Raw genomic sequence first — 26,856 nt, 5'->3', positions numbered from 1 at the left:
TTCAGGATGCTTATTTCCATGTGCCAATTCATCTCAAACCCAGGAAATACCTGAGGTTCGCAATTGGCAAATCTCACTATCAATTTCGAGTTCTGCCATTTGGGCTGACCTCCCCCCGAGGGTCTTCACCAAGCTAATGTCAGTAGTGGCTGCAAGTCTAAGGAGTGAAGGGATCCATGTCTACCCCTACCTAGACGATTGGTTGATCAGAGCAGTATCTTCGGAACAAGCTCAGATCCAACTAGATTATGTCTGCCACTTCCTTCACAAACTGGGCTTCTCCCTCAATTTAAAGAAGTCACAGATGATACCATCACAGAGACTCCAGTTCATTGGAGCGGTCCTGGACACACTTCCCTGGGGAAAGACTCACCACCAGAGGTGAGGGGCTCAAGATATTCTGCAGATGGTCACCAAGTTTCAAAATGCCCAACGTCTCCCAGCCTTTGACTTTTTGAGGTTGCTAGGCCTCATGGCATCCTGCATCTTCCTTATGCCAGAGGCTCGCCTGAGAATGAGATCTCTCCAGTGGGCACTAAGAACTCAGTGGTCGCAATTCTCAGGAAAAATGACAGATCTCCTTCAGGTTCCGGACAAAGTGGCTCGAGACCTTCAGTGGTGGGCCTGTCGGGAGAACATTTTGAAAGGAGAACTGTTTTGGCAACCATGGCCGGAGATAACAGTAGTCACAGGTGCCTCACTCACAGGGTGGGGAGCCCATGCCAACGACTTGACCATCAGCGGTCGTTGGTCTCCATCGGAGTCCAGACTACATATCAACCTGTTGGAGCTGAGAGCTATCAGACTAGCACTGAAGGCTTTTCTGCCATCTGTACAAGGGAAAAATGTCCTAATAATGACGGACAGTACAGTGGCCATGTAATACCTCAACAAAAGAGGAGGCGTAGGATCACTGCCACTGTGCAGAGAGGCGATGCAGCTCTGGTTTTGGGCAATTCAAGAAGGAATCTCTCTATCGCAGTTCACTTAGCCGGAGAGAAGAACTTGACAGTGGACGCACTGAGCAGGCAGAGCAGACTCTTACGAGTGGGAGATGGCTCAGGAAGTCCTTCAAGAGATCTTTGCCCTTTGGGGAACCCCTCAAGTGGATCTGTTCATCACCAGTATCAACAGGAAGTGCGGTCAGTTTTGTTCAAGGGAATGTCCCCTGAGAGGAGCTCTAGGGGAGGCGTTCGTAGTGGACTGGGAGTTTCCACTTCTGTACGCGTTTCCTCCAGTCCCTGTCATTCCTCAGATGATCAGAAGGTTTAGAAGATTCCCGAAGACTATGATCCTAATTGCCCCAGAATGGGCCAGGAGAACCTGGTACCCGGACCTTCTGGACATGTCCATCTGCCCTCCGATTCGTCTTCCACACAGGGAGGATCTTCTCTCACTGAAGGGAGGTCAGGTTCTCCATCCAGACATCAGAAGCCGCAACCTTCACGCTTGGTTTCTGAAAGGTTGAGATACAAGGATTGGGACCTCCCAGATGACGTCATGGAGGTGTTGCTTTCAGCCAGAAGGCCAATAACAAAGACTTCATACCGCTGCCGTTGGAACAAATTTTGCAGCTGGTGTAGAGAAAAGAATATTGAACCCTTTTCATGTAGTACACCAATGGTGTTATCCTTTCTACTCTATTTGGCGAATTCAGGTCTTTAAGTTGGTACGATCAAGGGCTACCTCGCAGCGCTATTGATCTTCAAGCGTACTGCAGAGGAGCCATCATATTTCAAATTACCCTTAGTAATACAATTTCTGAAGGGGTTAACTAATGTCTATCCCCTGAGACCGTTCCAAGTTCCCTTATGGGACTTAAATTTAGTCTTAAATTTCCTGATGGGTACTCCTTTCGAACCACTCCACTCTTGTTTGCTAAGATTTCTCACCCTTAAAACTGTCTTATTAGTGGCTTTGATATCTGCCAGGAGGGTAAGCGAATTACAGGCCCTATCTTGTAAACCCCCTCATACAATTTTTCACAAAGACAAAGTTGTCCTGCAAGTGAAGCCTAATTTCCTCCCAAAGGTGGTTTCTGAATTCCACATCACTCAGAAGATAATCTTACCATCATTCTATCCTCCTCCCCATCCAGGGAGAGAGGCTGCATAGGCTAGATCCAAGGCGAGCCCTGAGTTTTTATATCAGCAGACTTGCTAGGATTAAGCAAGCAGACCAACTGTTCATAGGTTACACAGGGCAAAAATTAGGATTGCAAATCACAAAACCGACCATTTCCAGATGGATTATTTTAGCCATTCTAGAATGTTACAAACTGGCAAGGAAAGAGCCCCCTCAAAATCTTAGGGCTCATTCAACCAGGGGTATCGCAGCCTCTTCGGCCCTCCAAAGAGGGGTACCGATTCGAGACATATGTGCGGCTGCCACATGGTCGTCCGCACATACCTTTACAAAATTCTACAATCTGGATTCCTCCTCTAGCCAAGAGACTAGATTTGGCAAAGCTGTGTTACACTCTGTTCACTCTTTAGGGGAATATGACAATTTTACTCCCACCTCTGTTTACACACCACTGCTATGGGAGTCCATCAAGATAAGGAATACGTCGGAGGACACAATCCCTTCGAAGAACAAGTTACTTCTTACCTGGTAACGTTCTTTCGATGGGATGTTCCTCCGACGTATTTCTTATCGCCCCTTCCATCCATCCCGTCAGTAAAACTTCCCTTGTGGTTGCAGCTTACGCTCCTTTAAGGTCAATAAACAATTCATGCATAGCTAATTTCAACCTTCAAACGGAACTGAGCAACGGACGCTGCGCGAGTCTATTTATACGCATGATGACGTCGGCGCCGATACGGAGGCTGTCGAGGGACACCAACTCGAGGGACGTCGAAGCGCAGCACCCTCTACTGAAATTCTTTTCCGAGGCTAGCAAGCTGGAAGTGAATCTATCAAGATAAGGAATACGTCGGAGGAACATCCCATCAAAAGAACATTACCAGGTAAGAAGTAACTTGTTCTTTTACGTGCTTGCCCTTTATGGGGGTACACCTTTGCCCCTTATGTACTGCTGATTGTGGGCAGTTTGTTCCAGGAAATAGAATCAGACCCAACAATCCTAAGGAGTGTGGCAGGGGAATGATGGCCCCTGGAAATATTATTTATTAGGGGACACATGCAAATCAGGAATACTGACAGGAGAATCTGAAATAACATGTCCATGGGAATTCAAGTACCCAGAGTCATTATCCTCCTGCCTTCACAATTTGTTGGCTTGCTGTATATGGCCAGCCTGGAAATCTGTGGGTTGTTTTTTAAAAAAGATGCCGCCACAGGCGCTGGTTTCCCAAATTAGTGATGCTACACATTGGGAGCTTTGGATAGTAATTAGTAAATTAACTCTTGCATACTGTATCCTTTGAGTGTTGATAGTACTTAGTAGCTGATAGGATAGCTCAGCAGGTTGAGCGCTCAATGCTACAATCTTTGTGTGATCTGCAGGTCGCAGGTTCAAATCCCAGCAAGGCTAACTTATCTTTTCATCCTTCGGAGATCGATTAAAGAGTACCAACTTCAGTTGGGTGATATTGTATGAAAATATGTTCTCTGTAAAGCGCTTTGGCGAAAGCGTGCTATGTATATATAGATAACACATCATTATCATTACTTCCTCTGACTGAACTTCTACCCCACTTTGAAGGCAAATCTATCTGTGTAATAACCTTTATGATTATTACAAGATAACATATTAAGGGCATGAACTATACATAGGCAGATGTACTGGCTTTGCCATTGTTTGTTTTCTTGTGTCTATCCATTCTTTATAAGCTATTTTTCTGATTTAATTTGAATGAATATACCTTGTTGACTTTATGGTGAATAGTTTCTCTTTTTTTGTCAGGTTTATGGTCTCCAGAACAGAAATCGGTCTCCAAACACAAAACTAATAGTAAAATCACATGCTGCAGGTATGTTCCTAAGTTAAAAAAGGCCTTTTCTAAAAAAGTGTTTGTGTAGATCCCTGTCTGATGCATGCAATATTAATTCTTTATTGTGAAACTAGCCAACATTACACAAAACATTAAAACAAACACAGTTAAAAATCACAAATACAACACACACAACAAAAAATTCTGAAATTCTAAAAATTCGAATTTCAATACATTTCCTAATATTTGAACACATTATTACTACCTTTCCGTTGAGTTACATAACAATACAAAATGTTCACTTACTACATAACCAAAATTCATTATCTTTAAATGAACAATTCTTCCTTCTTGTGCAAATAGCAGAATCCTTACATATGCAAGTAGACACAAAACATTCATTTAATTGCCATCCAATCAGAGTTCCTTCTGTGCAAAACACGCAAAAGTCAAGTACAAATTGGCGAAATTTCTTAGCAGGAATTGTGATACCTTCCTAACTCTGTTTCTAAGACCAACAGTTTTACTGCATTTCCTCCACTCTAGACAACCCAATAAATAATACGCCATTATTAACAAAATCTGGGTACCAAAAAAATCTTTTGACTAGATCCAGCCTCTTCCCATGTAATGCCTCACATTCTACCAAGATATGCTCTCGGGTCTCAAGGTGTTAGAAGACTTACACATTGGACAATTTTCCAAACCCTCCAACTCTTCAATTTCCCCACCAGAACTAATCTTCTTGATTTCTCCAGTTAATAGCAGATTTAATCACAGTCTGAGGAATTCTTCCCGCCAGTATGGATTGGTAAACCTTCTCAAATAGAGTAGTAAATAGCCCAGTGGCATAGGAAAAATCAGGAGAGTCCTATACAATTTATATGTACGAACTTTGTCCAATATTGTACACCAATCCAACTCTCTCAACTTTTTCTTAACCAATTCTGGGTTGGAAACCAACAGGCCACCATTTGTGGTACACTCACTCAAAATGAGCTCTACTGCCTTTCCAAAGGCAACCAGTGGGGCACACTTACCCCTCTCCAAGGCCATCACGAAATCAATATACAAACTGTTCAACGGGGGATTTAGTATAAGCCTATACTGGTTTAACATTTCCACCTAAAAATAAAGGTCAGAGAATTCAGACCCAGCTCTAAACAAAGTGCAACAATTAGTAGACAATTTTCCAAAGCTAAGGCTTTCCTCAAAATGATGGCCTTGATTTTATCCCAATCAATCCCCTGATGAACACACGCTATTTCAGTACCATACATAAGCGCTGGGACCACCTTCAAGTTATATAACTTCAAGACCGGAACAAGTGAAAGAAAATGTACAGTATTTTACACAAATCTTTCTCATCTGGACAGCCAGTTGTTCAGCTTTGGATCTTATCCTACCCCAAACAACTCCTCTAATAGGGCCAGAATCTACTGAAAAGCCCAGATAGGTAAGACTTTGTTTCAGGATCCCCTTTTCACTGTACATTGACCATGAGAAGCCCAAAGGTTTTTTGCTGTTCTTAGGGAATCTCAGTATGTTTGTTTTAAAGCAATTGATTTCAAGTTCATTTAACTCTGCGTATTTTTCTACTGCGCTGGCCAATTTCTGTAACCCGATTTGTGTGCTGTACAACAGGATAACTTCATCTGTGTAGGTCAGGTGGGATACGCGCAAGTCTCCGAGATTAGGTGCCACAAAACTCACTACATCCAACCATTCCCCCAAATCCGCCAAATACTGTCTGTTACCCCTGACCTGCAAAACCGTCCTCTTATGCAGATGTATCAATATTGACAAAAGAGGGTGCAGAATTCCCCAGACGTACAATTCAGCCCAAAGCGTGAACGGTTCACCGAATCTAACGCCATTGAAAAATCAATTGCCATAAGAAATACCTGCCTTGTAGACTCCATCCAAGCACACTGTTGTATGCAGGATATTATGAAGCCATTTAAGGAGGTTGAAACGCGCTTTCTGAAACCTAATTTTCGTTAGGCGACTAGCTACGAGGACCCAAGCCTCCAATTCCTACAAGACTAAACTGGCAAATATTTTACTTTCTGAGTCCAACAACGATATCAGTTGATAGTTAAATTTATTTATTTTTCCTATCGCCTTTCTTGAAAATGGGAACATTCACAGATAGCTTCAATGTGCTTGGGGTCTCTTTATTTGCCAGCACAGATTGAAATAAAAAAATGAACAAATCACAGCCCATAACCTAACATTGCGCTTTAGGGTAGCATTAGAGAGGCCGTTCTGGCCTGCTGCCATTGAATTGGAAGAATTTCTAATAATTTCCTCAATTTGTGTTACCCCAATGTTCAAACTCCATGGAGTATTAATGGGTGGGTACTGGTCAATAATTGCTGGGTCCCTATAACTGTGTTAGAAATGTTCACCCCAAACTGCTTAGGAGACAGGATTACCTAATTTATCATCCCAAGACTGTAACAAATTGTTGATCACCCCCCAAACATTTTGAGAATCATTGCTAAGGACAATTTGCAACATTCTGTCACCTTCTAAGTAAGACCAGTAGTAACAGTGGGATTTATACCAATTTTTAAATCCTTGCCTCAGGTTTTTTCTCCTGCCCAATCAAGGATTCTTTACACCTGGAATTGTTCCTAATCCAACATATTTCTTTTTGCAGAATTTGTTTCTGCTCCTGAACAAAACTATCAAATTGATGCCAACCTGCCCCTTTGGTTTTATTCCTCACTTTCCTTACTTCGGCAAATCTATCAAGCGAACAGATAAAAGATCCCACCTTCAAGATTTCTATTTTTTTCAAACAAGGAAGTTGTGCTTAACAGTTGGTCAAAATAATCTATACATTTATGTATTTTAAGTCCTCTTCATCGATAGATTACCTCCACTTCATAGAATTAAATTTGTTAAACTAGGCTGGAGAACAAACTGAATTCTAAAGTCAAACATTGCTATTATGGGGTTGTGATCACTTAGCACATTCCGGGGAATTCGAAGTTCTAGACAAAATGACAATCCATTTAATCATAACAATGTAATCAATACACAACATACTGAGTTCATTCTTCCATTTGGTTTTGGGGGCAATTTCTCCTTTGACATTTCCATTAATCATCTCGAGGCCCCACTTATCAAGGAAAGCCGTCCAACCTCTTCCATCCTCTCGCCCACGCAGGTTTAGATGCCTATTTCCTTCAAACTCGAAACACACTGCGTTCAAGCCACCCACTCCCCATCAACACATGTACTCCACCTTGTTCAGAAAGAAAATCTTCAAGTATCTCAGAAAATATGTTTAGGAAGCAGGGTAGTTTAACACACTTCGGATTATTGTAAACTTTAACCAGTAGCACTGGGGCCTCACCCAAGATATTCTTAAATTCTACTATACTAGGCTGAATATCATATGTATCATCCGAGAACAACTTTGAATCAACGATCGGTGTATTCTTTACAGCCGTAATCAGTCACCCTGAAGGTCTACCCCCCCCATTTTCTTCGTGGCCAGTTGTTGAATAATTATATAGCCATCTAAAGACACATCCATACACAACCATACTTCCTGAAATAATAGCACATCAGCAGTCGACCGGAAATTATTTTTTGTTAAGCTAGTAAATACCCTGGAATTCTAACTAATGACTGAAAGTGGCTGTCCTACCCCTACTACCTCTCGTACTAGAGTCCCATCTCTCTTCCACTCATCGGGTTCCAACCACCAGGCAGAGTGGACGGGAGCCATGACCATGCATCCTGTGTCACCCTTGTTTCCACAGCTGGTTTCCCCATTTGTTCCAAGGTGGGCCTAGTAATTCCAGTTGGATCACAGGTAACTGATGCATGCAAAATTATTCTGTGGTTTGAAGATATGACAATAGACAAATCAATAAGCCAAATAAAATCTTAGATGTTACATCATAATTGAAAACACAGTCTAACCATTGCATTAGAGGTTAGTTCTTAAAGGGGATGAAAAGATGTATCCTGCAAATATTGCACCCATCAGAAAGAACTTTGAACGGTTATAAAATAAAACAATAAAAAATCCTTTGGTCTCTCCATAGCGTATATGAAAACCGTTACATGCCTCCATCTGAGTAAAACACGACCAGCCGTGTAATGTTACCAATCCATAGCGGGATGGAAAGCCGCACGCTAAATAAATAGCGTATGAATGCGAACTGCCGCCTATTGTTTTTACTCCAGAGCATTTATGGGTAGCCGCGTGCTGAATGGCTATCCTAATAATAACTACTATTATTTCTAGATACCTATACATTTTTCAGCCACGCTTTGAAGGTAAATATGGGGGGAAGATTAGCTTCATCCAAAACCACTGACTGCCACCCCTGAAAAACATTTTTGAGTGCCTAAAGTCCTTGGACAGTTTTTAGCATGCTTGGTGATTAGGTAGCTATTCTCACTAATGTATATTTGTGTTGCACAACTTATAAATCATCAGTATTCACTGTAATGGGAACTTTAGCACTGGGATTAAACAGAGTCAAGTAAAGGAGCTGGGTAGAGAGACCAGGCTTTAATAGTGTTGCTTAAATAGATTAAGGGGCAGCCTTGCATTGTTTATGGTAATATAAGATGAATACAATCCCAGCATATGAGGTTCAATAGAAACAAAACATTGGGCGAGATGGTTGTGGAGAATGGGGAGTTTTAGGGCACTTTTAGAACAGGGCACTGTGCAGAATGCCAAAGAATACATGATGTTCCTACTTGATCTTTCCTCTTCAGAAAGTTGTACGTAGACAGTAGTATTTTGATGTAGGACATAATGAAACTTTCTCTTGTCATTAGCTGGACGAATGATGGACAGTATCTTGCGTTGGGCATGTTCAGTGGAATCGTCAGCATCCGAAACAAGAACGGAGAAGAAAAGGTTAAAATTGATCGGCCTGGTGGATCATTATCTCCTGTCTGGTCCATAAGTTGGAACCCATCCAAGTAAGAATTGTGCCTGTTTTTGATTAGTTTGAATTACTATGCATATACCCAGCACACTTTACCGACAGTGAATCTAGTAAAAATGTTAAGAAGATGTTAATATTATGAGTACCAATACATTAGGTAACATCTGTTATTTTAAAGCTTACAAAACTGCAGCAACCTTAGCTGCAAACTCCATATAACAGGTTAAAATGTTATTACAAAGCCACTCCAGAGTATCTCATGGTGCTTTCAATGTTTGGGCTTGAGCATTATGATGTGATGAATTCTCTTACTGAAGTTTTATGTTTGTTTATTATTGTTTAAAAAGAAATTGACAATTAAAGGAGAAACCATAATTTCCAAACTTTATGCACACGTTATGTATGATGTAGAACTAATTACGTAAACACTCAAAAGTCTCAGGTCAATTAGTACAACACATGTCCATCCCACTAAGTGTCGCCCTAATCTCTATTGCCCTTCAACCATACTCAACTAAACCCTTGTGTATTTCTATCCCTAGGTAGCGCTGGTTATTCTGCTTGTCTAGGGTGAGGGGATAGTAGATGTAAACTTGCCCTGTCACTAAACTTATGCACACATTATTCAATGGCTTTACTGAAAGGCACATGTCATGAACATCAGGGTACATCACATTCTGCCCCTTTAGGGAATCGAGGTACTGCAAACTTGAGGAGCCGGCAACATCTGTACCATCTGCTTGCTTTGTGCAAGTGCAGAAATCCCACATACATTTATAGAGCAGAAGAAGGAGATATGAGCTAAGCTAGGAAATTCATGTTGTAGTCAGCCAGTCTTCACACGGGGGCGCTGTTGAACGCCGACGGTAATTGCTGCGTTGAGTAGCAGCACTGTTGTCGACAAATCCACATTAATATCCTGCGAATCCAGACAGGCAGAGAGCATTTGCAGCATCGGGCTGGGTAGCTGAACCTCCAGAGCGTCTACTGCTACATTCGTGACGACCCGACAACATCAGCTCGCGGAGAAATACTGTGCAGAAGTACCCACGGGTCCCCCGGAGAAGACCTCAGGATTGGCGCGCTCCTCTCCCCCCCCCTAACACGCGAAGCAGCTGCCTCCGTCTCGGAGCAGGGGAGCTGTGTGTGCTCCGTGCGACGGCTCCTGTGGAGCGAGGACACCTCCAACCACGACAGCTGCAGAGGAGGGCGAAAGAGGGAAGTGCGGAGACGACCAGCGCCTCCCGCCTGCTCGGTGGCCATTATCCTGCAGCATACGGCGGGCGGAGCGGCCCCCCCCCCCACTCTTCACACCGAGACCGCCAGGTAGGTGGAGGATCCTGGGGACAGAAAAAAAAAAAAAGAAAACCACCCACCATAATCACAGTACAAACAGAATTTTAACAGATTGACTATGACCCAGTTGGGGGGTTAATCCATTACATTAGCAGCAATTAGGGGGAGCAATATCCTGAGACGGAGGGTGGGCAAAACGGAAGTCCCCTCCCCGGCGGCCGCCGTGTGTGCTGTGTGTGAGCGGCCCAGCCTGCTGGGTAGAGGGGGAGTCCTCCCCCCCGCCATATCCCGCAACCGAACTACCGATTAAAGTGTAATAAAGACCAGAGCGCAGCCCTATATGTTATACAATCCGAGACCACTAGACGATCACGACAGACCGCTCCTGAAAGGGAACTCACTGCATTAAGCTCCAAGGGACAATTAGATACCTGAAACATCACACCCTACAAATACCACCAAATCAAGGCTGTATCTACAGAGTCCTACACAGATGTGTCCCAGCGTAGCCCAATAAACTCGAGTGAGTTAAGGGCGAGTGACAGTCTGTGAGGACTGTTTAGTTGTGCTGCGTCGCGTTGGAGATTGCAGCTGAAGAGCTTTTCTTCTTTTTTATTATTTATTTATTTTTCTTAATTTTTTCAACCCAGTCCTGTGCTCACGTACCAGAACAGAGGGAGAGCGTGTGCAGAGCTACACCTGTGAGGACTGAGAAGGACTGAGGCGCTGCGCCTTTAACATCTAGCCCCCTGTAAGCCCCCGCCTACAGGAAGTGAAGCACGAAGGGAGAAGGTCGGCACCCTCGCGGCGTAAAGCCCGATTGAGTTAAGGGCGAGTGAGACTCTGTGAGGACTGTTTGGCTGTTTGCTGCTTTCTGGGTGCTGGAAGTGAAATGCATTGGGAAGTCACTCCGGTAGCACGGCGCCAGCGCTGGAGCACCTGGGGGCCTTAAAAGAAATCTTGTAATATACACAAGAAGAATGAAGGGGCTGAGAACATTTCCGTCGTTGGATCACTGGAACGCGGGGGTTGTAGCCCGTGTACACTCAATTGGATTATACCACGCTAAACAGTGAAGACACGGTAAGCACTTGTAAAATAAAAATCTGTAGTTGCCTTAAAAGAGAGGCAGAGAGCTGGGAACTGCTACATCATTTGTACTGGGGGGCTGGCTTATAAGGGAATTATACGAATAACTATAAATGAAAAGTGATATAGCTCAATAAATAGAAAAAGGGGAAGAACATCCCGTAAGAAGCACATACATTGTATGTGAGCTTTGTCAAATCCAGAGCAAATTTTGTAAGTGCCCAGCGTGAGCGGGAGACTGCGGGAGATAGCTCCTTTGATTCCGTTCACAGAACTTGCATGCGGGCATCACTAAAGCTACAGCAAACCAACAGCAATTTCTGCAAGTGCCCAGTGTGAGCGGGAGACTGCGGGAGACAGCTCCTTTGATCCCGTTCACCCTATAGACCAAAATAGATTAGAATATCAATGGTCTACACTTTCTCTGATAGAAAAACCGACTAAATCAGAGTTCTGGTGTGACTAATGACTGGGAAGTCTTACTACTGTAGGAGATTGGTACAGCGTGGGACGTGCAGGCATTTAGTTTTACAATTTTAGAAGGAGCACCAAACCATAGGTCATCTGAAAACAACCTTTACAAACTGCTGTCAGAGTGGGTACTAGGATATTTATAATGAAACTACGCAGCACCAAAGACCTGGAGAGAGAAGGGGACGGGTCATATCTCGGAGGAAGTCAAGAAATAGACATTTTTACCAACTCACAACATCAGGAAAATACACATCTTCATACTCCGAAACAAATTCAAGCACAAATACATGCAGAGGAATTACCTGGCCATACGTTAGATAGCCTTAAAGAAAAGAATTTAAGCACTACAATCACAAACAAATGGAAACGAGGCTTAGAATATACAATAACAACAAAAAGAATTCAACAGAAAATAGAAAATAATTTTGGGAAAAAACATCATAAAAGTCAGAGTGATGTAGATGGAGAATCGCTAATCCTATGGGAAGAACTGAGGCAACCACAAACTCCATCCTCTAGTACGGAAATCCCACTCCTCACCAGAATATTCGGGGAATAGAACCGATTCATTAAGGGAGAAGGGAAATGTGGAAACACCAGTTCATCAAGACCTACAGTTGTCTGAAAACATAGGATGTGATCTAGAAGAAAAAAGTGATACCGTCTACCAGGATGAACATAAGATAAGACCAGAATCCAATACAGACACACTGAAAGCCCTAAACTTTGTACTGAGCTCATTGGTTTCAGTCTTCGAAATTTTAAAATTGGAGGTACAAGCACAAAGTGGGACTCTCTTGGAGATGTCAAAGGAAGTAGCACTGTGTGATTCATCCTTGGTGGGTTTGGTAACTGCAACCAATACCAACATGACCTTACCGCTCCGGGATTTAAACCTGGAAATGGTAAAACAAGGTCTAGACATTTCATCAATACTGCAAAGTCTGAAGAAAAAAAACCTTATGGAAAAACAAAACAACGAGCCTCTGGGGGAGGTTCTTTCTTTGCTGAAAGGAAATAGAAAAACAACCCAAGAACAAGGCATAACAGAAACTATCCGAGAACACTCCTTAGATGACACACCACTATCGGATTCAATGCTGGAAGAATTTCGAAGACTTGCCAATATTGTTGAAGGAGAAATAGAGATTGAAGAAGAGGTGCAAAAAATGCAGTCAGACAATGTAAATGAGAAACAAACAGAGCTATCCCATGGATGGCAACATGTCTGCGATCAGACATCAAGAGGCAATAGAAAAGCAAGGAAACGCGTCGCACGATGAGAGAGATCAACGACAGTACATCTCAAAAAAAGGAAAAATCAAAAAAAAAATTGAAAGAAAATAAGAACATCAGAAAAAAAACTGAAAAAAACAATCTCACAGACAACTCCTAAAACCTCAAACAGCAGCGAGGAACAGGATATACCAACAAACAACGTGGTTGGTCGACAAATGCCTTTGGGGAAAAACAGGATGACACAAGAGAAGGAAAATCAGAAATAAACCAAAAAGAACTTTGAAAGGAATAAAACAGGAAAATGCAAGATATTGGAAGGAACTGTAGCAATTACAAAGGCAAGTATTGGTCTGAAAACTGAGAACAAGATAGAGGAAAGCAGCAACCTAAGGACAAAAGTAAAGGAGAGTATGTCGAAGAACAAATCTGAAATAGAAAAATCTCATGTAAGGAAAGAACTAAATGAAGCGTCTCGAAAAACTGTTGGAATGAAATGGGCTCCAATCTTTTTGAAAAAAGATCTCCAATCTGGCATAAAGAGCATTTGTCCGTGGAACACTGAAATGGCACAAGGCGGTCATAAACTAAAAATTGCTCCTATCTTTGAAATGAAAAATCAGAAGATCGCTAAAGAATCAAGTGCTCCTTTATCAAATGCGACTACTCCCATTACTGCAAATGAAACAGGACTAGACATCATACACGAAAACAATATCCGAAATGGGGAGGGAAAGTCGGTCAAATTGGTTAACCTAGGAAAACAAGAGGATATCCGTTTGATCTCACAGTCTCTATTAAAAACCAGCGAATGTCCGGATCAATACATTCAAAGAGTGTGGTTGAGACTACGCTCTAATACAGGGCACCACAAATCACTGAGCAGGGCAGTAATTTTTAGCTTGATGAAGAAAGTGGAAAATCTTCATTGTTTATCAACAGAAGATATAGAAAGTGCTAAATTCCCAATGTCACAAGATCGTTTTTTGGTGGAATTGGTATTCACTTCAGAGAATGCGAAAAAAATCATGCTATAAGAGTCATTGGAGCTAGAATCCTACGATTTGGAAGTCTCATGCAATGACTCTGAAAACAAAACTATTAGTAATCAACAGAATGCCCTATCACCAATAAACAAGGGAAGGGACATCTTAAATGAACAGAACCGGACAAAGAGGGAAGCAAAGAGATGGAACAAAGGAAAATACTCTCACACTACTTCCAGAAATCCTTACGCAAGTACTACAGAAACTAGGACTGGGAACACAGCAACTTTAGAAAAGATGACCTAAATGTGTTCAGTTGGAACTCGCGGGGCTCCAGTGCAATAAGACCAAAAGATATGAGGGCACATCTATTCAATTTGGGTGATGTTGTCTTATTACAAGAAACCTGGTTGGTAAATCCATTGAACATCGAAGGTTGCACAGTCTTCTGCCTACCAGCAGCACAAAAATCATTAGGACGACCGTCAGGGGGTTTGCTTATAGCATTGAAGAATCAGATCTTTAACAATATAGTAGAAATAGGGAAAACACATTAGGCTTTCATGCATGTAGAGCAAACACAAACCTACAAGGGAAACCCTCAACCTGGGTCCTGATAAATATTTACTGGAACCCCGCCAGTTCGAAACTGGACACTTTTTTGGAAAATCTAGGCCTACTACTGGAAGCAGTGCTGTTGGATTCAGCCACAAGTAACATCATCTTGGCAGGATATTTTAACACCAACTGTTTGCTCGCACAAAAATGTGAGGCAAAAAATGTGAATGCTGGGAAGACAAGTAGGGGTAGATTGTGGCAGGATTTTATGGAATGTTGGGACCTTAGAATGCTAAACTGTTCACAAGAGAGCGACCAAGGAATATACAAAATATGGCACAGAGGGAAATCATCTTCTGCTATAGACTTTATTTTTGTCTCTAAAAATCTACATGCTTTACCCTCCGTCCTCACTATAAAACGAGATGGGGGTAGTGATCATTCCAGACTCGAATTAACATTCCAAAATATTCTAGGAATACAAACAGAGAGAAACCCAGAACCTAGAAGGTAAAAATGGGAAAATTAGAGTAAGGAAATATAAGAATGGGGGACTTAAGCTTAATAGGCAGTTAAAAGAGGTCCCCAAACCAACCTGGAAACTGGAATGTGATCCAACAAGATTCAATAAATTTATTTGGGCAACACTAGCACCTGAAGACCTATCAGGGAGGGAGAAGCAAAAACATCTCCATGCCTTTGATGAAAAAACACAAAGGAGAAAAGGAGAGCACAGAAAAGCACTGCGAGAAATAAAAAAAATAGGGTATCCGGCAAACCAATTGAAAATAGAATTATAAAAAGAAAAAATCAATTATAAATCATGGTCAATTTCACAAAAGGAAATCCGTATGCAAATAGACGGGAAATATGTCCTCAAAATATTAAGTGAAAACAACAGCAAAAACCTTTGGGATGCATTAAGTCAATTTGAAGGGGAAACAGGCAACTCACTCTGTAACTTGGTCTCTGAGAAAGATTGGGTTGATTACTTCACAGAGACTTATAAAAGTCAGAGTACCTGTCTCTTTATGACCATACCAGATATGCCTTGGGAACTTAATATCAAAGAAGAAGAAATCTATCCGCTCCTCAACATCTAAAGTCTCAGGACTAAGTGGTCTGACATATCAGACACTGAAAGGAGAACCAAAATTATGGTTGAAATTACTATCTTGTCTCTTCAGGGAAATCCTTAAAAAACGTGCATTTCCAATTTCTTGGAAAACAGCATTGGTAATACCCCTTTTCAAAAAAGGTGATTGTCGGGCAGCTGCGAATTATAGGCCAATAGCACTGCTCGACATTGAAAGCAAAATATTCATGAGACTTTTACTAAATCATGTCTTGAAATGGGTAGAAGAGTTCGAGATTCTATCACGTTTCCAAACAGGATTTCGGAAGGGACATATGACATCGGTAAATGGCTTAATTTTGAACATCTTAAATGAACAAACAGGGGAAAAAAAACTCTCCTCCATTGTTTGGAGCATGGATCGATTTATCGAGTGCATTTGATCAGGTCGAACGAGCACTACTTTGGCAAAAATTGCGAAAGTGGGGAATGCCAGAATCACTACTATCAATTTTGGTAGAACTGCATAGAGCCACACACCTAAGAGTTCGACTAGATGAAATGGGTCATTTGTCAAAACTTGTAGAGGTAAATAGAGGGGTTAGACAAGGGTGCCTAGGAGCACCCCTTTTCTTTAATCTGTTCTTGCCAGATATGGGAATGTTTCTAGAGTCATCTGCGTTGGCCAGTCCGACCTTAAATGGGAGAAAGATCTGTTGGCTGGCCTACGCAGATGACATAGTACTCCTCGATAGAACAGCAATTGGTTTGTAACGTCTGTTAACAAGACTCAATGAGTATGTTGAGATAAACAGACTAACAATTAACCCTACCAAATCAAACATTTTAATTTTCAAACACCCATTGACAAAAATCAAATTTAAGAGTTGGAAATTGGGAGGCCAATGTATCAGAGTTGTAGAAGTGATAAAATACTTGGGTTACAATATACATGCTAATCCAGCCCTATACAAGATACACTCTGAGGTCATGGATAAGGCAATCCAAGCCAGCTCTCAAATGGTCAAATTGAACTACAAATTCTGTACATTTTCGATCCTCCCATTGGTAAAATACTACTTAGCAAAAGTAGTACTAGTGTTACTCTATGGACTGGAAGCTAAACCGGGTCTTTGGGTAACAAACTGGGAAACCTTTGAAGGTTGTCTCTGGAAAAGAGCATTGGGTCTCCCAAACTGTACATCTACAAAATGCTTGAGGTTCGAGTTGGGCCTAAAGTCCTTGAAGATTATGGCAGATTGGAAACTGATTTCCCTGTTTCGAGATATAGTTATGGGTAAAAAAACTTCCCTGTAAGGAGATCTCGTGGCTTATAAATCAAAGGGTAAATCACCCCTCTTGAATTTACTCGGAGAGAAAGTAATGAAAACATTGACAAAAAGAGATCTTGATATAGAAACCTTGATCCAAAACCCTCTACATATAAAAAAAAATTGGAACAGTTGGACTGGATTGAAACAATAGAAACAGTTAGATCGGATCCTGTCCAAAGTGCCTTTTTGAGGGGGGGGAGAAGAAACTCGGGTATTTATCAGGTTATTTAATGAAATCCCCTGATAGAAAATCGGGTTTAAACTTCCTCGGAATGAGACTAAATCTAATCCACTGTGGGGTAATTCTCGAGAAACGAAAACAAGGGATAAAAGCTAAAAAACTGTGCTCTGTTTGTATAAACCGTGCCAAACAAACGTTAAAACATCTGCTCATGGACTGTGAAGGCTCTTGGATTTATCGCCTAAATCTATTCAGACATGTTGTGCGCAGAGAAGAAGATATTTTATCAGATTTTTTGTGGGAAAGACTCCTCTCTGGCACAAATGTTGCACTATCATCGGCAGCCATACAGGTGTTAATTAACTGTGAAATAGTCATTTAAAACGGTTATTCTGGGAAAACAGACTATCACAATATAGCTAACTGAGACCACAAATGGAAGTGGCAGGATTTGGCGAAGAAAATTATTACTTTGTTTTATGAAAGAAACTTGTACATTTTATAATGCAAATTTTGTCAGCTGTTGTTGAATTGTTTCATTTATTTTTGTAAAGACTTATTTAGCCCAAAAAAAAAATACAAAAAAAATAAATAAACTCTATGGCAAGCCTATGCGATGGTACACCATTGCCCACTCGGATCCCGACAACTCAGTTGACGCATAGCTACGTAGTCATGCCCAGAGGCAGCAAGGCAAATAAGAGGCCCCATGGATGCATACACGAGTGCCGGCTTGGAGGGCAGGAGCGAAGAAATACTAGAATCCAGCCAGTCGACACCCCTGTGCCTGACAGACGACCCAACAGACCCATACATGACAGCCCTCCAGGCGGGCTTTGCGGCAGTAAATTCTAAACTAGACGACTACAATGTCGTCCATACAAGCAGTCTGTCTTCACACAAGCCCCATTCCATACATTTAATGGGGAAGTTCACTCACAAATGTTATTGTCTCAAAAGATGGGCCATATTAAAAAATATATGCAAAACATATTTCAAAAGAAAGCTGTAGCTGAGCAAATGAGGCTCAAAGTAAATGAATGAGCCTCCTGTGCTTGTGTTAAGCATGAATAATCATGCCAAAGCCCCCTACTTTGCTTTACCTAGCTTTTGTTTTACTGCTGCCAGAGCAGAGCTTAACATTTAGAGAGGAGGCTGCCTTGACTTTCATTTCACATTTTCTGCGCTTCCCGAGCCCAGGGAAGCACCGAAAATGTAAAATGAAAAGCACAGCAATTATAAATACTTCTCTGGCCGTCGGTGGAGGTTCCAGGTTGTCCGGCACTAGGTAGGCATGAACTACCTCGGCTTTAAAGTTTCTCATATGCATTAGTCAGTGTAGTGTTCCGAAGGAATTTCTCCTTCACAGCTAGCACAGCTGTTAGGCTGTGATTATCGTTCGGACCATGAGATTCCCCAATTAGTGCATAACAAAAACCACATACTCAAAACATTTAGCACAAACCATGCAAGAAGCGACACCGTTTATTACAGCTGGGTGAGCACACATCAAACAGAACAGTGGATTAGCACTAATCGAGAGGCTGACATCTGAATGGACTATGAACTGTAGGTTTATAACAAGAAATACAATCGTCGGAAGTCAGGAGAAACACTTGCAAGTTAGAGGATTCGTTTTTGCTATGCTTCCCAGGGATTTGATTGATTTGCAATCTCTTCCCCCTGCTCAATAGTTTAATTCATTAGTTTAAGCGTCAATAGAGCAAACAGTTCAATAGTTTCCCATCACCTCACCTCCCCTTGTGGTACCACATTTCATTCACAACCGAGCCCGGAGCATTTTGTTGTTAATGAAGCAACATCTGTGCGCCCAAACTTTAATATACTGTGATCGGTCAGCACCATTGAGCACAGAACACAAAACACCCTGCAGCTGGTGGGAAAGGGGTCATTCACACGATACCTGTTAGATAATGAATGACCTTCGTGGACTCTGTGGTAGATACTTTGAGGGCTGGTCCCCTCGGCAGAGATCAGAAACTTAACGTCTGATTGGTCCACCCAGCAGCACCTCTCCGTCCAGTGCTCCTTTTCCACTGCTGCCTTCCGATGGGCCTCGTCAGTCATTTTTTAAATTTTTTTTATTTGACATTTGTATAGCGCACAAAACCGAGAGGTATCCAGGTGCTTAGCTTAAGTATACGGTTACAGGAAGTGCTTAAGGGTATAGAAGTACATAGTGAACACATCCATTGGGCCAGTTCTCAGAGCAATAAACAGGTGTGAAGACAAATCAGTGGGCAAATACATGGTGCCTACCCCATGTTGCAGGGCGGCAACAGCATGCAAATGTGGGGAGTCAGACAATATGTAAAGTGGGGGGGCCACACGGTAACACAGCAACACAGGCGACGGGGGGGGGGCACATAGCATCACAGGTGATCATTGGGGCTGTGGGGGGGCACACAGCATCACAGGCAACCAGTGGAGGAGGTGGGGATGCACACAGCGTCACAGGCGACCATGGGGTGGGCCTGGGGGGGCACACAGCATCACAGGCGACCAGGGAGGGTGGAGGGGCACACATCGCAGACGACCAAGGGGGGGCACACAGCATCACAGGTGACCAGTAGGGTGTGTGTGGGGGGGCACGGCATCACAGTCGACCAGTGAGGGGGTTGGTGAGGGCACACAGCATCACAGGCAACCAGGAGGGGTGGAAGGCACACAGCATCACAGGCGACCAGTAGAGGAGGATCACACAGCATCACAGGCGACCAGGCGGGGGTGGAGGGACACACAGCATCACAGGTGACCAGGTGGGGCGCACCTAGCATACCCGTAGCGGACAGGGAGTAGACAGGGGCCAGGAGTAGGCTTTGGAGGGAGGGCCGGCCAAGCCTGCCAGCTATCCCATAGGCCAGAAGAACATAGCCCCAGCCAATCAGGCCCAACACAACAAACACAAAGGCCCGGGCACTCCGGTGCACGCGGGGACGGCCATCTTTGAATGGCCAAAGGTATCATCATAGGGCATTGTAGAAACACAATACGGCCATGTGACCGGCACACTGGTACAGAACAACCCTCCCTGCTACTGTGCAGGGCGGCTTGTATGGTTGACCGCTATGCAATAACCTCACCTAGTCCCGGTTGTCTTTATTCCCATATAATGAGTAATTTGTTCTTCCTACCCCCATTGCAGGTCTTTGTCATTGTGGTCACGTGTTTAAACTGAAAAGGTCCCAGATCCAGGCTGCTCCGAGGGATTTCCTTCTGTGCTATTTTTGTCCCTCCCAACTCCTTTGGCAAATCATAGAGCAATGTGTTGGACAAAGTTTACATCCAATGAATCCTTCCCCCCTACCATTCCCGGTGAAGACTTGTATAGAGTGTGTCTGTGGCTCAGAGTATATGTTCCCCATGTGGCCACCCCCGCTGCGCATCTTCTTTACTCCTGTAGTTGATAGGTGCGTGACGTGCGTCCCCCTATCTGGTGCTGAATTAGCACCCTTAACACATTCCCCCCTTTGATGAATATTTCGGTCAACCATTTTGCCCCCTTCAACTCTCTTTCCTTGTCTTTACGCACCCACACGCTTGTTACCCTGGTCGTGCCCCCCCTTCCTCGTACCCTGTCAGGGGACATTTCTGGCATAGTGCATAGTAATACTATGGTGGTGGTTTTGGAAAAATGATCTCTTCTTCATTCTCTCTCTCATGCACACTGGGGTGTTCCTCACCTAATACCTCCTTGACCTGCATTTTTTTGCATTGCCATTACAAACCCTTTCTTGTGCTGGTGGGATTTACACTATTGGATGATCAGACGACCGATGCAGGTGACGATGAGGATCGCGACAAGCAAAGGGACAGTTATCTTAAACATTGCCGCAAGCTAGTTGGGTGCCCATGCAAACAATGAATCCAACCAGGATGCTGAGGGAAAGGTCTTGCTCCTCTTTGTCATTCTCTTGTTTTGTTCTTATTTCCTCTACCGCCTCTGTGATTGATCCATTTGTAGCGTCATTGGCGAGAATTGCGTTGCAGTATGAGCTGCTGATCTTATGGCCCGTAGTTCTTAATGCACCACACCGAGTTCCTTTTCACTTGCATTTGGCAGTTGGAGCAGTTCGTAGCGGGTGATCTGCAACCATTTTGCATTGGCCGCAGCTTGCACCCCAGGCACCAGAAGAGAGGTGAAGAAAACAGATGCTGAACTGAACAGTTTGAAATGATATGGAATGTTCTCTAAGCTCTTTGTGGACTCCACCAAGATGTAGTTGCTACTAGACCTTTTCTTACTTGTTATCTTATGTTAGTTTATTTATTTTTGTGCTGGTGCTTTCTCCTTAGCTGTGGACAGTCCATTGAGTGTTATCAAGTTTGCACAAGGCACCACTAATGTCGGGTTATGAAGGGTCACCAGTGCACCCATTTCCTTCCAATCTGGTGGTAGTTGGGCGTATGTTCTCGTACCGCACACTCACCAAGTTTCCATCACAGCAGCGTTCCCCTTCTGCAACTTTGCAATGTCAATCGTCCTCCTGAAGCTGGTATTCATCCCCAGCATTATTGTACCGTTGTCTTTGAAACATAGATAATATTGTGTCAGTGGTTTTATGCATGTATATAACTGTTCCAAATGTTCTTACATATACCATTAACTTCTTAACCACCCTTTCTTCAAAGCCCACCAACCCCTCTGCACGGCACTGTGCCATCCCTATTTCCCGTTAAGTAACACTGAACCCTGGATTTGCATCAAGGGCCTGGTGTGGAACCATGGCACATCATTCCCTGTGGAGGTTTTACAATATATTCTTTTATGGACAGCTGCTACCTGTTTTCCTTTTTGGGCCCCCTCTGTTACATATTCCTGATCCATGTACTTATTTTCTCCTCCTGGGCCATGCTTTCTAGTTGTATAAAGTTGTGTTTGTGCACCTCTAACCCCTCATCAATCCACTTTACCTCTACTGTATGTCCATGGAGCATACCCCTGGTTCTGGCACAAGGCCAGATGTGCTAGACACCTTCCCTCTTCTGCTGTCATCTCTTGTGGCAAGAATTTCTTTTGCGTTCCTGTGGTTCCATGTCTTAAAATCGAGGCAAAAATGGCCGTGTATGCTAAATATCACGGCAGAAATGCTTTGGTTTTGCCGCCACAATCATGTAAAGGATGCAGGGGACACCCCCACAACCCGTGGACCCATTATAACATTTAGGAGGAGCGGAGGACACCTCTGCAACCCCTGCTCCCCTTAAATGGTATAGTGGGGTACACCTTTACCGGGTCAAACCACGGGCCATTTTTTTACCAACAACATTTTTGCTGCGATTTTATTTACTTATTACTTATTATTACTTATTACTTATTATTTATTTATTTATTTTTTCCTTTGAGGTATGGAATTAGTGAGCATGTGTAACAGGTATCATTGGTGCTCCTCCATCCCACTTACTAAATTTCCCCATACATATATTTTCCGAGGCCAGATTTACTCCTTCACTGCCAGTGTTTGATAATTCCAGTGTGCTAGTCACATTTCCCTCTTACCACCAGCTGATGGGCTCAATGTATCCTTATGTGCTAAATACCAGAAGAGAAGAAGAAGACGGAAAACTAAGATGGAAAACAGTATAATACTTTTTACTTTTGCCCCACTCATCTCATGAATCCCAGCCCCTTTATTTTTTTCCTTGTCCATCATCCATCTTCATTGTGGGTTTCCTGTAACACCTTATTATAGTACAAAATGTTAATGTAAATTGCATTATACTTCCTGTCAAGTCACTCCTCCTCTTTCCGACGTGCTGCTGGTTTCTCGTCGAACATCGGTGTAATGACTCCATGCACGACGTTCTTTTATCTTCACTGTTGCGGGTGTTCAGAAGATTACTTCAAACAACAGACCACAAAACCCGAGGCTCTTTGCACTTTCTCACTTTGTTTCGATTGAGGACCTTGTCTCCTGGATAGAGTGGCTGTGTTTGCGGAAATGCTTGTGCACTCTCTTCAATATCAGTTGGCACACTTGTGGATTGCTAGATCTGGTGGGAAATGTTCTTTGTGTTAGGTTTCAGCCCTTGTCAGCTTTTGATACTTCCTCTCTTAGGGCAAATCTTTGGTGGTAATATGTACTGGGGTCTGCACTCCAAGTGCCTTTATTGTGACTGAAACAATAACAAAAACCTATATTTCCCTTGAAATTGTACTTGTGTTGTATGCAATCCCAGAAAAACAATGCCAGTCGTTAGTCCAGTCAGAAATAACCAATGTGTTTATTGGTATTCTTTTTTTTTAAAAAAACTTTATTTAACAATTGTGGTGGTACACTTTACTTCACAACATGACATTCCATAACTTTCCACATTACACTTATCCAATTTCGGGACTTGATTCCAGTTTAAGGATTCTGCACTCTTGATACATTAACAGTTCCCCCCGGGCTGCTTCCAGCCGACCCCGATTCACACAGGTATACCCTAAATAGAGCCCATATGTCCTTGGGTTTGCATGGGCTTGGCAAGGACATTACGTATTGTTCCTCACACTCATTTACATAGGTCAATTCTTTAAGAAAATGGTTTGCGCTCGGGGCGTTTGTACTTTTCCAGTGTTGTAGTATACATTTTTTTGCCACTGCGCATGCTACATTGAATAATCGCCTAACCACTTCCGAGGTCTTGCCAATGTCACCAAACAAATATTTCTGAGGTGCTAGGTCCGCCGGGATCTGTGTGATATCTTCTAGGGTGGATGCCACTTCGCCCCAGAACTTGTGTATGAGGGGGCAACTCCAATACATGTGGAATGAGTCGGCCTGCTCGCCCCCACATTTCAGGCACCTGCTTGAGCCATCTCGTGTAAATCTCGCTACTTTCTGAGGGGTGTAATGTAGCTTGTTTAACACCTTAAATTGGATCTGGCGGAGACCTGCATTGATGGAGACTTTTTTGGTTAAAGCACAGTACTTCCCCCATTTTTCGTCTGGGATCGTGATCCCCAGGTCGGTCTCCCATGACGATCTGATCTTATTTGTTGTGGGTGTATGTACCTGCATTACTGCATATAGCCCCGAGACACTAACCCCTCCTCGGGTGGGCAGCCCAGCAAGGCATGGGTGGGTGAGTGGTTCCTCCGGAAACAGAGGCCATCTAGCTTTAAAAGACATTCGCATGCGATGGTATTGTAATATTTTCAGTGGATCCCTCCCCATCCCTACTTTAAATTCCTCCAAAGTTATAAACTTGCCATTAGGGTATATGTCCCGGAGTTTAAATTCCCCCTCTGGATCCCAATTTGTGCGGATACCCGGGTCATAGGACGGTGCTATACCGGGGAAGTTCCAGAAGGGTGCTTCTGAGCAATAAGGAGCTACAATCCCGAGACAGCGGATGGGTCTAGACCATGCGCGTACTGTAATACTAACCGGGTGGAATGGGCAGTCATCTTTATATTTCTTATTGAAGATTATGGACCGTATATCGGTGGGGAGAGCAGCGTGCTTTTCGATAACAACGTGTGTGGAGGTATCTAGCTCATCATACCAGTATTTGATAAATTGGGCCTGCGCCACCAGATAGTACAACTCAAAATCTGGGGCAGCTATTCCCCCTTTGTCATATGGCTCCACCATCTTTTCCCACTTCATTCTGGCTGTGCTCCCTCCCCAGACAAATTCCACCGCCAAGGATCGAAGGGTTGCAAAGAACTGTGCCCCCGGCCACAACGGAATATTAGTGAATATATATAGCAATTTCGGGAGTATTACCATTTTTAGTATGGCCACTCGACCAATGAGTGAGATGGGGAGTCGTGTCCATAACTTGAGTTTGATAGATATGCTATTCAATAGCTGGTCGTGATTGTCAGCATAGAGAGAGGTCGCTCCCCCCGACATAACTATTCCTAGATATCTGATCCTGGTGGGAGACCATTGCAGACCATATGTGTCGATCGGACATCTCGTGGCGGGGGTTAAGAGGAATATCTCGGATTTAGACCTGTTGGTTCTATAGCCCGAGTACTCAGCAAACTCATGTATTGTTTCGATCGCAGGGCCTAAATGTACATCTGGTTCTCGGATATATAACAATGTATCATCTGCATATAGGGAAATTGATTGGGTCAAGCCAGCCATTGTTATGCCCCTTTGCCCCTGGTGCTCCCTGATTGCTGCCGCGGCTGGTTCAATCGTGAGGGCGAACAATATAGGGGAAAAAGGACATCCCTGCCGCGTACCTCTACCCAGCCTAAACCAGTCAGACAGCACGCGGTTGGTCAGTACTCTGGCTCCTGGGTCCGAGTATAACAGACCGACACATCTCAGAAAGTATGGACCTATACCGAATTTCCTTAGCACTTTGAACAGGTAGAGCCATGATACCGAATCAAACGCCTTTTCAGCGTCAAGTGAAACAGCTACTGCCTGGGCTTCCGGTTTTATCTGGGCCATTATATCGAACAACCTCCTAAGGTTAAGGGCCGTCGATCTAGTAGGGATAAAGCCGCACTGGTCGGGGTGTATCAATGTGGGCATGTGGGGAAGAAGTCTAGTGGCCAGGATTTTAGCAAATATTTTAGCATCACAGTTAAGCAGGGATAGGGGTCGATAAGAAGACATCTCATTGGATGGTCGCCTGGGCTTCAGTAATACTGTGATTATGGCTTCTCTCATTGATGGTGGAAGGGTGCCCACCTCCACAGCCTCCTCCCATACCGACAGTAACACCGGGGTTAGTTCCTCGCTAAGCTCCTTATATAATTCTGCAACAAGCCCGTCCGAGCCCGGTGCCTTACCGTTGGCCAATGATTTGATCGCATCGGCGATTTCCTCAGTGGTCAAGGGTTGGTCCAATGCCAGCCTGTATTCCGTGGGCAGCGTTGGGAGGGTAATGCCGTGGAGGTATGCCTCCACCTCTTCGGGCGATTTCGAGTCGTGATTGGAATAGAGATTTGAGTAGTACCGAGTAAACTCTCTATTAATCCCTTCTTCGCTAGTGACCACTGAACCATCCTCTATCAGTATACTGGAAATCGGTGTGTGTAGCCTCTCGGCTTTCAGTAAGTTGGCCAGGGTGCGCCCTGCTCTGTTGCCCTCACCATATCTGCGTGCCCTATGAGGGGTTGACATATACAGTAGTTCTCTGGTAGCTAGTTTGTTGAATTCTAACAAGTTACGATTGATATCTGAGAGGGTTTCATTATCATGTTTGTCAGTGTATCTAGCCTCCAGGTTCCCCAGGCGTTTCTCCACCTCCTCCAGCTCTATCCGAACTTCCCTCAGCATACCTGTGGACTTAGAAAGCAGTATACCCCTCACCCATACCTTAAAGGCCTCCCACAGGGTATGATAGCTATTCACTGAACCCCTGTTGATGTCGAGGAAATGTCCTACCTCTATATGTAATGACTCCGCTACCCCTGGGTCGGTAAGGATATCTGGTGGCATCCTCCATCTTCTGGCTGGGGGTTTTACACTTCCTAGTATGATTGTCATCATTACGGGGGAGTGGTCTGAAAAAGTACGGGGAAGTATTTCACAGTTGTCCATCTGGTGTAAGAGGTCCGAAGAAATCAACCAATAGTCTATTCTGGACTCGGTGTCATGCACTGATGAATAAAATGTGTATTGTCTCCTATGTGGATGTATTGTTCTCCAAGAGTCGACCAGTGCCATTTGTGACAGAATTTGTGACAGCATCTCTGCCGCCCTAGAGAGTGCTCGATGCTTTGTACTGGAATGATCTAACGTAACATCAAGGATAGTGTTAAAATCCCCCCCCCACAAAATTTGTTCAAGTCCCGTGTATCCTATCTCATGTACCACATTCAC

The 26,856-nt window shown here is 43.5% G+C and overlaps 1 protein-coding gene across 4 annotated transcripts in view; it reads left to right on the top strand.

Moving 5' to 3' along the window:
* IFT122 (intraflagellar transport 122) overlaps nucleotides 1-26,856 on the top strand; it is a 1,464,758-nt gene that overhangs the window by 370,602 nt on the left and 1,067,300 nt on the right. For all 4 annotated transcript variants that reach the window (XM_069643447.1, XM_069643448.1, XM_069643450.1 and 1 more), the window contains exons 6-7: nucleotides 3,869-3,935; nucleotides 8,712-8,858. In XM_069643447.1, coding sequence (XP_069499548.1) covers nucleotides 3,869-3,935; nucleotides 8,712-8,858 — 214 coding nt within the window. The remainder of the gene's footprint in view (nucleotides 1-3,868; nucleotides 3,936-8,711; nucleotides 8,859-26,856) is intronic.

This window comes from Ambystoma mexicanum, chromosome 2p (assembly GCF_040938575.1).
Source record: "Ambystoma mexicanum isolate Mex_15411 chromosome 2p, UKY_AmexF1_1, whole genome shotgun sequence".
Lineage (NCBI taxonomy): Eukaryota > Metazoa > Chordata > Amphibia > Caudata > Ambystomatidae > Ambystoma > Ambystoma mexicanum.
This window is presented reverse-complemented; position numbering and strand designations above follow the sequence as displayed.